The sequence below is a fragment of the Tetrao urogallus genome (assembly GCF_951394365.1).
Source record: "Tetrao urogallus genome assembly, chromosome: 7".
NCBI classification, from domain to species: Eukaryota; Metazoa; Chordata; class Aves; order Galliformes; family Phasianidae; genus Tetrao; species Tetrao urogallus.
Genome location: NC_136820.1, coordinates 18,151,408 through 18,165,414, shown reverse-complemented (window position 1 = coordinate 18,165,414; position 14,007 = coordinate 18,151,408). Strand labels below are relative to the sequence as shown.

Here is a 14,007-nt window from a genome sequence, read left to right as displayed (position 1 = left end):
CTGTGTTCTGCCACCCTCACAGCAAAGAAAAGCATTCTGATGTTCAGATGGAACTTCCCATGTTTCAGTTTGTGCCTCATCCTGGCACTGGGCACCATCAAAGAACACTGGAAATTTAGATTATCCATAAGCTTCTCTAGCACTACCTTCATTCCAAGAATGCCAGGAGATTCAAGAAAATCAATTAATTTCCACTGATTCAGAATTCCTGATTAAAGTATTCCCAATTGAACAAGACATTTTTCACTGCCAAAGCTGTTTATTGTAAAATATGCACTCCTTTGTCTTTGTTCAAATAGCACCTCATTTGAAAGCAACAAACTAAAAATCACCGATGTAAAATCATATTTATTTTTGCCCTTTTATAAAATGATGTAATTTGTGAATATTAGATTGTGTATTTTTAAAACTTACTGTCCATTTCCATCTTGAATGTCCACTGCATTCTGTGGTTCTGCATTTCCTATCAATAGTCGCAAACATTCAGAGTGACCGTTTGTAGCTGTAAAACATCAAAATACCAGTTTTACAAGAATTGTCTTCAAGTATGCAGCAGAAAGACAATAGTAACTTGCCCATGCTAACACCCACAGTTTGAGAAGCCAGTGTACAGCTTTATCACTGATATAATTGATTTTCATATATAAAACATGTATTATAACTTAATAAATAGCAACAAAAAATATGAGCACTCAATGATTTCAGATATGAGGTATTCTCAATTATATAGTATTGCACAGAATCAACTGCAACCGCCAATTCCCAACAGGAATTTATTTTTGACATGCAAATTGGGTTGCACACATCAGCTGTAAGAGTATATGCTTACACACTGTCCACAAAAAGGAATAACTAAATATAATATCAAATGTTATACCTGTGCCTTAAAACAAGCAAACACATACACGGTCATACACAGAATTTGTTAGCAAGTGTAGCCATGTAGCTTATAACAGTAATGCCAATTCACATAAGCCTATTTTCAAAGACAGGGAGAATAAGGATGACTGCCATATTTTGAGTTTATAGATGTCTTCCTGGAAGTCAGTAAGATAACATCGTGAAGGTTTGCTATTATTTGAAAATACACAGTAAGGAGTGATTTAAAAACATGGAAGAAACAGAACACAGTTTTCTAGTCTCTTCTCAAACTGATAGCAGTATTTTACAGCCAGGACAGGCAACACAAATCATGCATCTAAATTTGGGCTGTGTGAAAGATGAGGAGAGAAACAAGAACATACTGCTGACACCTCTCAGTGCAATTAGTCTTGCTAGCTGAATGGACAAGGTTGGAACTGAATGGTCTCACACCCTTTTCAACCCAAAACATTGCATGCACCCTTTTAGAGAGTAGCATGTAACGGTTAATTCACAAGCTAAAATGATTTATGGGCTTAATACAGGTTTCCACTGTAAGTGCTTTGTTACCTTTATTTATATAATCTATACCTACAAGTATACAAAAATCTAGAAGTCTTAACAGTAACCCAAAAGCAATCACTCATTCCTTAACACCATCTCTTAGAACGCAAAGAGACTTCCAAAGATGAAGGAAGATCCACTTCAAAAGCCAAAATGTTAGAGTGTGTCAGCACAAACCTGCTGCATGTATTGGGGTTCTCTTTACAACATAATCTTTCACCAAGATTGATGCTCCTTGATTAATGAGCACATCTACACATTCGACGTGTCCCTTGAAGGCAGCAAGATCCAGTGGTGTCCTTCCATTGTTATTCCTCACATCAAGGTCTAGCAGCGACTGCACCAGCACTTCCAGAGCTTGATGGTGGCCGTGGTAGGCCTAAGAGAATGAGAAAATTCATCAGTTTTCCCACGACTACATAAACAAAACAGTGAAGACATTATTTTTATTTTTACATTTGGAAGAGCTCCTGACACAGCATACAGATCATTACAAAGTATTTACAATTAATTTTGAAAACTCTCTCAGCAGGAAGGTTGGTGCTTCTTCATTTTGTTCTTCAAATAAGCAACAAAGCATTTTCATAAAATCTTCCCTGCCTCCAATTTGTAAAACCATCAGTGTTCTGAATGCTGCATGTTACATTCCTTATACTGAAGTTACATAATCCTCAGACTATTTCAAGTGAAGAACATACGCAAGCACATTTAATTCCTATGAGGTTTAAATAAAACATTTTAGAAAAAAAGGTATAAAGTTCTGTAGGTAAAAAATACAGTACAATTAGCTACCATAATTGGTAAAAAGAGAAGGGCCTTAGAAAACGAAACAGAAAAAGATAAGAATGGATATACAAGGATACAACAGAAAATGTAGTTAAGCATCAAGACAAAGCATCCAAATAAGTAATGAAAATAAACAACTTCAACTATGGCTTTACAGCTTCCATAGTCAACTCTGAATTTCTTCTCGTAGACATAGGAGCTCTATTTCCAGAAGAAGAAATTTCCAGGAACAGTCTCTTTAGCAGCTTTCTTTTACCAGTATGAGATTACTTTTCCCTTAGCCATATATATAGCAATATATGTACTACGTGAGACCCAGGCTATTTTCAGAAAGTACATTGAGGTTTTTCCACTGCTAGAAGTCCAGTGAAAAGAATAAAGTTACACACTGAGCTGTTTTTCAGTTCCCAACTTCTTGACACTTTCAACAGGTTCGCTCTTCTCCTACTGTTTTTGCAGTTTTGCACAGGTATGAAAGATAAACATTTCTCATAATAAACGATGATGGTAAAAAAAAAAACCATTATTTGTAGAATAAGTTTTTACAAAAGTTTAATTAATATAATTCATAAAATAAAACTTAATTATATGAATCAAAGAGAAGGCAGTTGCACATAGCAAATTTCAAGTGAAAAGCAAAAATCATCCTATATTCAGGGTGATTATGCATTGTGTTTTCAGGTTTAATTTATTTTATTGGCATAATTAAAACCAAACAAAACAACACCAAACCCAAAACCGGAATGAATCAAGACTATGCCAACAACTCTTGCAATTAGAGGAGGACCCATCACAGACTACTGAAATACTTACAGCTAAATGCAGTGGACTTATAGGTGCTCTGTTGTCTGAATCGTTCAGCATGTCAGTACCTGATGTTTCCATTAGCTTAACAGAGAAAGTCTGAGTGAGTACAGAACTCATCACCTTTAAAAACATTCAGCAGTAACTGCTAGCTTCCAGTACACACAGATTAAAAAATAAGACACAATATTAGGAAAAAAAAATAAAAGACTACCATTTACTTAATGATTCCAGATTCGTTCCAATTTTCTAATGGCTTTGAACTGCAATTACTGCAACCCCTCCCCCATACTCATCTCCTAAAGTTGCTTAATTTTGCCCAATAATGCAATAATCAAATCAGAAATTAGTGTAAAATTAAGACTTCCCAAAGCAATCGTATGAAATAAATAGATGACATTCACATGAAAGGAATTTCAGGATTGGTGAGAAGAACAATTGCAGGGAAAAAAACACATATATATTTCTATTTGACACTTTCAAGTGTTTTTCAAGTTTTACTCCTGGGTCTTTTTCATGACTGTATTTAGCTTTTTATGGTAGAAGATTCAAACACAGTGTTTGTGAACACCCAATACATTCAGATCACTACATTTTCACAATCACAATGTTATAGCAGTCATACATAAATTTAAGTCAGCTCATGGCTTAAAAATACTTTTGCATTTTACAATGCTGAACTGCAATTAAGTCTTCATTGCAACTGAAATTAAACAATACATCCAGGCACTGCAGAAATGTTAACTGCAGTATTTTTTAAATGACACGTTCCCTTTTGCTGCCTAGTACTTTAAAAGTGAGAAATCACACACACTTACAACATCTAGAGGCGTTTCACTTGCAATCTGCAATTAAAAACATTCAGAATTTTTATTTTAATATACTTGAATATGAAAGTACAATCTGCATAAAAATATTATGTTGCACAACACAGAGCAGACAAAATTCTCTCATATCAAGTAAGATGCATGTTTTTGCCAAAGGATACATTAAAAATGAACTGGAGGCCCTACTATCTAAAATTCAATTGTAAGGCTGCTAATTCACTCTTACTGTGGAAACTAATTTAAGGCACCCTTACTGGACAGGTTTTCCCTATATTGAAATTTACTTGTTCAGATGAAATCCGCAAAATTTCTTAACACTCCTCAGGAGGATATGTGTGGGTATTTTACTTCAGCCATAAAGAAAAAAAATTAACAGTATATTCTAAATTAAAAAAAAAAAGGAAAACCAATATCACATATCCTCAACCAGTCTTAGCTTATCTCCAAATATGCAATCTTTTTACACCAGTTTCTCCCACCTTAGCTTTCTATCTTGCCTCTATTTTAAGAGTAGCAAGTGTTTAAATATTTATTCTCACAGGAGCTGAAAAGCACTAACAACCTAAGCTGATGTGAAGAATGAAGGTGGAGGAATGCCCTGCCTTTGCTCTGTGAGGACAGTGTAACATCCTTCACCTGTAATAAAGTTTTCTTACCAATTCAAGACATAAGCGATGGCCGTAAGCAGCAGAATAATGAACTGCATTGTATCCTTGCTTGTCTCGGATCCCTGGATTGGCATCATTTCTTAGCAAGTATTCCAGGCACCTGTTTAAATTGAAATATGGAACCATATCTCTAAACGTTGAATTTCAAGTTTATAGTAAGTGATAAATCATTCCAATCCAACTGGAAAATAGAACGTAACAAAGAAGACTAGCAATTTAGCACACGATTTTGGCTGGGACTAAAAACACCTCACCAAGTGCACTGAGTGCTAAGGCCAATCACAAAGTTTCCAGAATCTGAAAGAATCCTCTGCGTACATCCAGAACCTTCTGAACCACGACTTGGCTACAACTAATATTCCATGGCTATTTTTCTCTTAGATAACACAGCTGCTGATACTTTCATTAATATAAATTATTACTATTTTTGTATTTTATACAATATATCAGTATGTTTTTCTGCACCTAATATGGAAGGAAAAGAACAAACAGCTGAGTTCTTCAGAATCATGTTCAGTAGTTGTCACACTGACTCTATTCCACTACCAGACACTAATTATTGATTTATATATATACACACTCTAAACGCAGTTGATGACATACTCATATCCTACCAATCATTCCTCTTGTAACCTGAGGTTGTAAGGCAGAATGCAATCAGCAGTTTCAAGCACTGACACTCAAGCCAGGAGGATGAGAAATGGGATAAGGATGTCAGCTCTCTCTCTCTTAAAGAACTAGTACTAGTTTTTGTTAAGAAAGACTTCATACACAAACACTACACCATTCTCATGCATTTGTAATTTCATGTTGCTCACCACTTAACCAAAATTTTGCAAGCAACAAGGAACATCCATGGCCTTATCTATCTAAATTTCTTTACTTTTGTACTTTGTGAAGTTGACTTTTTGCAGAAAACTCAACATGCTCTGCAAGAAGTGAAATCCTTTAAAGTTGTCAAGTAGCATTCTAACAAATAAAAAATCAAATCAATTGTTTTACTGTTTCTTTTTCACCCAGAAAGATTAACTTTGCATCTTTTGAATACTTGAGTGTCTTCAATAGGCCTCTCAAAAAGAAGATAAATCAAAATTTCTGAATGCACAAATAAATTTAGCTTATTTCCCATTCATTTAGTGGTGCACTATTAAATAATTCTAATATATGTAGCAAGATCATGTTTTTTTCCCCTAACATGCTGCTTAGCTCGCTTTAATCTGTGAGCATTTTTCTCTAATATTGCCAAAGTACAGCTTACTGGGTGTACATTCCAGATCCGAAGCATTTGCAGACAGAAACAAACAAGAAAATAATTTTCAACAAAAACATCCCTGTCTCAAAATTCGGTCTTGAAAGAATCTGAACAAAAACCATAAAAACACACTGAAATACACATGGAATTTCCATATACTTGTAGATCGCTTCCTGACATTTTTCCCAGGCTTTGTATTCCAAATCAGTAATTGCTTTTAGCTTAATTTCTATTTTGAATATGAGCTGAGCAGCACTGGCTTCCCAGCTGTTACTAATCATCTTGCTGCATCAACATTAATAGCTGCTCCCTTGGGCTGTTCTGCTCTGTAGTCCGACTTGCAGAGAGCCAACTATTAATCAGAACAATAAAGCTTTTGAGATATCTCCTAAAGCTCTGCAATATTGCCATCATAATTTGCAACTGTCCCTTCTATAAGGGGTTCCTTCTAGAAGGAAAAAATGCTGCTATTTGAAGAACTACTGCAGTTTGGAAGTTTTCTCAGCAACTGTGAAGCTGAAATTAACCTTAGCTCAACATGTGGAAGAGGCCAGTTTAGCAATAGGTATCAGTGTATTAGTTTAAAGACCAATATATAGTTTAGGAAAAGGAAGCAATGAGTTTAAGTTTTAATACTTTACAGCTTAGCTGTACTTGGTGTGTGAACAACCTTGCTATTCTTAACTATCCTGCTATACAGGAGCACTGGAGTCACGACAGACTACTTCTATCTTTGCATGTACCAGGTGCAAGGACTTCTTCCCCACATTTTACATATATTGCTTTGGGATTCAGTGCACTAAGATAGGAAAAGTTGCTCATTATGGTGTAACATGCAATGGAAATTTGCCCAGCTGGGGAAGAACAGTCAAAGGACCGCCAAAAGTCACTGTGATGAAGCTGATGGTAGAAAAATGAGGAGAAAGTAAGTGCTCTAAAACCACCAGAGGCCGCTATCACGTGTGTCCAGAGGGACATTAACATATATTAATGAATTTTTGGGAAAGAATGAATATGTATGCAGTGTATTAACTGTTTAAATGTAGAACCTGAACTCTGAGAAAGCAGGTTTGATTTGTCGAGTCACCTGGTATGTGACTTGAGGAATAAAGGAATGCTGTTTTCTCATACCACTCTGGAGTCAGAAAGTTTTCTTCCCAGATTTCAGATGACACGTGTAAGAGTGCAGTTAAAGAAGTACTATCTCAACAAATTCCATTTGCATTTGAATGCATTTGTATGAACTGTCAGACAATTTTCTTTTGAAATTTGTCTTTATGTAGAAGAGGCATTTACTTGAAAAACATGAGTTACACGGCCATGAAAATATTCCTTATTTATTCTTCAGTGTCCCATCAAATTACAAGCCTCATTCCAAAGGCTACTCCATCTTTTAAAAACTGTTGTACTCAAACAAGATGATACAGCATCAAAAAGCACCACTTTCCAGGAAGGTGCCTCTATATGCCTTTGAAATGGGATGCTGCACACCAGTCTGTTTTGACCTCCGTGTGAATGTGCACACACAGAAGAGACTCTCCTCTTAAGCCTGTTACATACACTACAACTGACACTCAATGAACCTTATTAATTTTGTGCTATCTGCATAAGCTTCACGTGTATGCACTAACATTATTCCAATTTACGTACGTACAATCATTAGTTACAAAACTAACACACACAAAAGGCACTTATGGATAAAGGCCTTTGGATGCACTTTGTTAACACAAGTTTAACTACTTCACAAAAATTTATACCAAGACAGTTCTAATGCTGAACATGAATAGCTTAATCGAATCCCAAATGGATAAAGTGGTCTCATAGTTAAATGTCTAGATCATCTTTATCCTGGTATAGGCCTACTGTTATTCACAGATTAGTTTGACAAAGTATTTCTGACTAACTATGCAGATTTGGGGGCAAAGTGAAGAACCCTCCACAAAACACCCCATCACCATTCATCGAAGTTTGCTCTTGAAGTAAAATGACCCCACTGGTTACAGCCATCAGAAAGTTACATAGCACCCCCCCCCCCAGACAACATTTACTCAACCACTACTACACAGCAGCTGGGATCAAAACCTCTGCTTGCCATCAGGACACCCACTCTACAGAATGTAATAAAAAAAATTACAACACATTCATTTATCTCAGAAATATTTTCCATACAATGAACAAGTCGCTGCCAGTTTTAACCTTTAAAAAAATATAAAAGATGCGTTCAGCAAAGGGAGGATGCACCCAAAAGTCCCAGCTCAGATGTTTCTAAAGATAATTTCTGCAGGACAAAGCGTGCCACACTTACTTTCCATCTGTGTCTGATGCGGCTGCATAGTGCAGAGGTGTACAACCCCTCTCATCAAGGTCGTTCACACTAGCTCCAGATCCCACAAGGGCAAACAGGCACTGATAATTACAATTGGCAGCAGCATAATGGAGTGGAGTTCTTTAGTACACATTTGAATAAAAAGTACAAAGGTAAATAACAGCAAAATAATACTAGAGAGACAGAAAATGCAAATGAAAATGAAACTTAAATCCTCCTTTCCCTTTTTAGCAAATATTTGTGGTGAATACAATGTTAAGAATTATCTTTGAGGGGCCATTTAATAATACAGGCTATCTAGGGGACATATTTGTCAGCCAGCACTTACACATGAAGTTCTATATGAATTTTCTTGTTTAAACACACAGAGAAAAATAGTTTACATTAGATATCTTAGTTAATTTAGTTAAATAGGTAATTTCAGGTTACGTGAAAAATATGGACAAATTCAAGAACTGCCCAGCAACTAAACAAGGTCAAAATACAACAGTTAGTTGTCAATATTTTCCTCAAAAAGTTCATATTTTTAGCTAATAGAGGCATGCAGTATTTTTAACTGTGATGACGTATCAGAGGTATTGTTAAAGAAAAATCTTGAAAATATAAATCATTTCCTGGTAACAAAATCATGACATACTGAAATACTGGTATTGATGAATCATGTCAAGGGAAACTTATTCTACCTTCAATTCTCAAAATAGCAGTTTAGCACCACAATGATAAAGAATTCCAATTTCTATTTATATAAACTGATTGCTTCTACAAATTTCTCCATTTTGAGGGTAGGAGGCACTTCAAAATGTTCTACTTTCCTCCTCCAAAATTATTTTTTCCAATTTTCTTAATTTTTAACTGCTTTAATAGTTTTCATCCTTGAAAATAACTGTTTTGTGTAACATGCAAGTTAAAACAAAGCTGTCAATGAGAAAAGTTGTGATAAACAATTGTTGCTTTCTCAGAAAAGAACAGAAGAAGTCAAAGCGAAACACAACTCCATATCCTTAACATTTCCCTCATGCACTACTGCCACTCACATCTCAGGAAATATGATTTTCCAGGATGTGGATGGCAGGAGTAGTGCATGAGTAATGCCATGATTTCAGGATGGGACGTCAGATTTCGCACAAGTAGCGATCGTGCAATGTGAACTTAAATAATTCTACACCAAAAATAGAAATTCATGTGGTCAGAACTTGTTTGGAATGACAAATGAGGAAAGGAACAGTAACAGATGGATATACTGAGAGGTATATGAGGAAGTTATAATAAAGCCTTGGTCTTTTAACTGAAGAAAAAGCCTTCAGAAATAGTAACAAACATACAGACTGCCGTACTATTTGGAAAACATTGCTAATGTCCTTGAATGAGTGAAATATAAACTCATTACATCCATGTTCTGAGCAGTGAAGGCTTGTAGCATTGCACTCTTTAAAAACAAGACTGAGCACCTACCTAAAAAAAAAATGTGTATCTATATATATCTGTAGCTTTCTATAATACATGCTGAAGAAAACTTGATAAGGGACATAATTGTTTATAAACACATAAATTGAAACGAACAGGTTTGACCACGCAGCAATATGCATTTTATAACACTTTAGAAACCCTTCAAAATATACAGCTCTAAAATCTCTTACCTCCCAAATCTGTCCTTTTTGTTGAAGTCTGCACCAGTATTCAGCAGAAGATTTAGGCACTCCAAATTCCTATTAAATTAATGCAATATTGCTTGTGATTGCAGATTACAGTTTCTTAATATTGGCCTTTTTAACTGCCAGAACTGCATCTTAGATTTTTTTTTTTTTTTTTTTTTTTTACAGCTAAACTACATGAAAACTTCTGAACAGTATATTTTCTGTGAATTTGTATAGGTAATACACATTTCACAGTTCCAGAACCAAACCAGAAAAGGACCCAAATTACTTCATAAGCACATACAAAAACTGTACTGATATCAAATGGCATGCATAAAGGGCACAGATGTTAACTCTTCTAATAGGACACTCAATTCTTAAAAAAATAAAATAAAAATTATACCTGAACAGCACATGATTTTTGCTACCAGGGTTCCAACACAGAAACAAGTTTTTAAGGTATATATTTGAAGTTCAAATGTAAGTTATAATGCAATGCAAGTATTTTACTTAAGCAATTCATTTTCAATACAATATGACCACACTAACAGATGTATAACACTGCCACTTTAAACAAAATCTTAATAACTTTTCTAAATTGTAGATGAATGAGGGAATGAGTCACAAATAATGTGTTTTTATACAGAAAGACAGCATTTTAACCTTAATTATTTGTAACAAGAATGTACCTATCAAGTAACTTTTCACTGAGAATGATTATTTAGCAGTATTACTTAAGTAACATTGCAACAGAAAATGGAAATATCATTATAATGGAGTTTTTGTGTCCCACAAAGTGTATCATGAGATTTATTACCCAATTCTTCCAGGCAATTTTGAGTAGCTGCTATAGATAACCTACAATGCAATAACAATAATCAATATAGATCACAACTCAAGTGATGAACAAGTAGTTCCGACCACTTCATCCATCTAAACCCTGGAATTTAATTACGGTTTACAATTTTGCTTGACTGATCTTTTGTTTGTGGATAAGGTAAAAACGTATTGCCCAAAGTTGCTGTTCTTCACCTCACGCCCTACGGTCACCTAGAAGGGCACAACATCTTTGCAATTGTATCATCACCCACGGGAAATTAAAATAAAATCCAGTTCATCCCCAAGCATAAACCTAAGATAAAGCTGATGATACCTGGACACTGTACTCCAGTAATTACTTATACAGCTGAATATTTAATTAATTTTTATTGCTTGCAGATAGAATCCATCTTGAAATTATTTTCGCATTTACATAATTCCAAGGGGAGAGCATAGGAGAGATGCAAAGAAGAAAGAATAATAAAAAAAAGGAATGATCAGCAATTAAGAAATGAACACTAAAAATAAAAGGATGAATGCTTTTTACATACCCTCCAGCTGCAGCTGCATGAAGACAAGTTCTGCCAAAGTCATCTGGTGTGTCTATGTCAAAACCTATAAATCAAGTATTTGTAAAGCAGTTATGCAATGCAGGCTTTCACAAAACTGTTCTCATCTACCCTTAAGAGAAATGCTTGCAAAGCAAACTTAGCAGCTACTTGAGAAAAAACACCAAAAACAAGATTCCTTTGAAACTAAATGTTGTTACTTGCAGTGTTTTGAAAAGCACATTCAAATAAAACTGAAAAAGGAAAAAGTAAAACAAAATTTGCAGTGTTGAGGTAAGAAGTTATGCTGTTCCTTATCTGATCTAACTGCTTGTATTTTCTGTATCATTTCGTACTGGACATAATATCCATGAAGATAACGGGAAAACTTAAGAATAAGCTAGAATTTCTACATGTTCTGCAGGTAACTTTAAAAATTTTTTAATTTTTAACAAAGATTTTTAACATTTTAGCTCTCTAGTGTCAGGCAAAGATCTTCACTAAGCTGGGGATCCATATTAAAGTTGCCATTTAAGCCTTAACTTTGTCCTGGCATTTCTATGAGAAAGACTGTCCTCCATGCATTATTAATTAAGTAACTAAAAACTGATTAGTCAAACTTATCTTTGTTGTTAAGACGGGTATCTGAAGAAAAAGCTGTAGCACGAGACGTGAAGTCTACACAGTCAAATAAAACAAACAACAAACGTCTCAGCCCAATTGTACGTCCAGGACAACCCTTCCTTCCCTCTTCCAAATGAAGGGATTTTTCTTAGAATTTGACACCGATCAGCACACACGTACACTTCTACTCATAAACTTCATGCTCCCTAATTGATTCTTATCCTGTTGTGCTGCAAATATGGCAGCACCTGAATTATACATCACAGAGTAACACAAATGTTGGATTGGAAAGAATAAGCAAGGGCACAAACTCTCCCCTCTGGGAAGTGTTACCTACAGAAAACAACCCTCAAAACTGACTCCTGTTTCAAATGACCCCACAAAAATCAGCATGAGATCCAGCCAGACAGAAGCAGTAATGAAGTAGAGCAATTGAAACTACTTTCCATCTTAGCTAGAACTTGGACCTCAGAATTGGTTCATGCAAATGAAACTTCCCTGACTCCATTCCACACGCTCACCTTCAACTTATTTTAAAGCAAGAAGTTGCATTAACAGTAAAACATCAATGCAAGTTTTTAAATGAGCAGTCACAAAGTCTTCAGAGCTGTCTGCTATCGGAATAGACAGGAATAAATCAACCTGTACAAAACTGAAGACATAATGGCAGGGACATGAAAGATGCTGGATAGAATAATTAGAACATTAGCCTTTCTTTTTGAAGTCATATTATAGCCTGGACCAGTTACTCTATCACTTTGGCCAACTTAAAACAATATTTTATAAGTTATAGAGACACTATTTCAATATGGATTTTTTTTTTGGTGGAAAGAAGTAACTTCTGTATAAGTTTACTTTCTTTTTCTACAGACTGCCCATTAAAACAAAACAAAATACACATTGTTACCAGGCTACTAATAAACTCTAAAGATTCCTGTGTATTACTAAATTAAGACTTGAAAGTTAGCCTACAGAATAAAAATTAATTATAAAGCCATTATAAGACTTTAAAGAGTATCCTACCTGATGAAAGGAGCTTTCTGCAGCAGTCTGAAAATCCACTTAATGCTGCCAAATGGAGAGGAAACATCCCATGTATACCCCGCCTAAGATACACCATAATCAGGTATCACAGTTTCATTACAATTGAAATAAGACAAACATGACTATGCCAAGGTCAATGTGCATGGCTTGCTCACCAAATACCTAATTAAAATACTGAGCCATAGGAAAACCTCACATACTAAGTGCTTTCTTATTAGGCAGGGTGTACTAATTCGGTGCAACAGTCAATTGAAACAGAGATTTTATTTCAAATTTATTGCTTTACGGAGGAAAAAAATTCCTTTCTGTACAGATTGTAATGTACTGTGCAGATACGTAAAAGCACAGTACAGGATAATACAGAAAATATTTCCTATTTCAAATTTTAGACAATATGAAAAGATCCTACTAGACTTGTTAATCTAATAAACACAATTCTAAATTCTCTCAGCTTGCACTCATGTCAGCAAATGTTACCTACTTTGCAGTGTCAGCACCACTCGTAATCAGAGTGTTGATTAATAGCTCATGGCCATATCTAGCTGCTATGTGCAAAGGAGTATTTCCATTCTTATCTTCACAGTCTATTTCAGCTCCTATAACATAAAAAGTAATAATTAACTAAGAATACATATTGGCATACAGATGCTTCTGTTAGAAAAACAGCACCGACAGTAATTTCAGCAATATTAATAGTTGTTCAGTAATAACTGTTTTGAATTTAGTATTAACGATGAGCAAAATGGAGAGAAGCGTATCCGCTAATATGGAACAAGTGTTCTGCAACTTTGGTTATAAAAAACAAATCAGCTCTTTCCATATTCTGAAAAATAAAAAGCTCTTCAATACAACTTTTCAAACTTTATAGGCAGACATACCAGACTCCACCATTAACCCAACTACTTCTAGGCAATGGATGTGAAAGAAACTTTTAGTATGCTGCTGTCAATATAAAGGAGGAAAGTATATGAAATACGGGAAAGATGACAGATCTATTCCTTCCCACTTTTTTTTTTTTACCATTTTGAATGATGGTTTGAGATCTTGAAAATCTACCGTGGATTGCTGTCATGTGCAAAGGTGTTTTCCCATCTTTACTCTGTAAAAGAAAAAAAAAAAGCATTTGCTTATGTCCAGTATAAGCAATCCAGCAGGCCTGACCTCTACTCCCACCTTTAAATTCTGCCTGTGCAATTCTGAAAGATGGATGCTGGCAGTTAAAGGTCAGCATGACACGAAAAACTCTACAA

At 35.1% G+C, this 14,007-nt stretch overlaps 1 protein-coding gene across 4 annotated transcripts in view; it reads right to left on the bottom strand.

The window, feature by feature from the left end:
• The window catches only part of ANKRD28 (ankyrin repeat domain 28), a gene marked incomplete at both ends in the record, with an annotated part of 61,039 nt that overhangs the window by 8,901 nt on the left and 38,131 nt on the right, over positions 1–14,007 (bottom strand). For all 4 annotated transcript variants that reach the window (XM_079538179.1, XM_079538178.1, XM_079538180.1 and 1 more), the window contains 11 exons: positions 415–502; positions 1,603–1,804; positions 3,025–3,099; positions 3,834–3,860; positions 4,499–4,610; positions 8,068–8,208; positions 9,726–9,794; positions 11,093–11,156; positions 12,737–12,819; positions 13,239–13,353; positions 13,778–13,856. In XM_079538179.1, the coding sequence (XP_079394305.1) occupies positions 415–502; positions 1,603–1,804; positions 3,025–3,099; positions 3,834–3,860; positions 4,499–4,610; positions 8,068–8,208; positions 9,726–9,794; positions 11,093–11,156; positions 12,737–12,819; positions 13,239–13,353; positions 13,778–13,856 (1,055 nt within the window). The remainder of the gene's footprint in view (positions 1–414; positions 503–1,602; positions 1,805–3,024; positions 3,100–3,833; positions 3,861–4,498; positions 4,611–8,067; positions 8,209–9,725; positions 9,795–11,092; positions 11,157–12,736; positions 12,820–13,238; positions 13,354–13,777; positions 13,857–14,007) is intronic.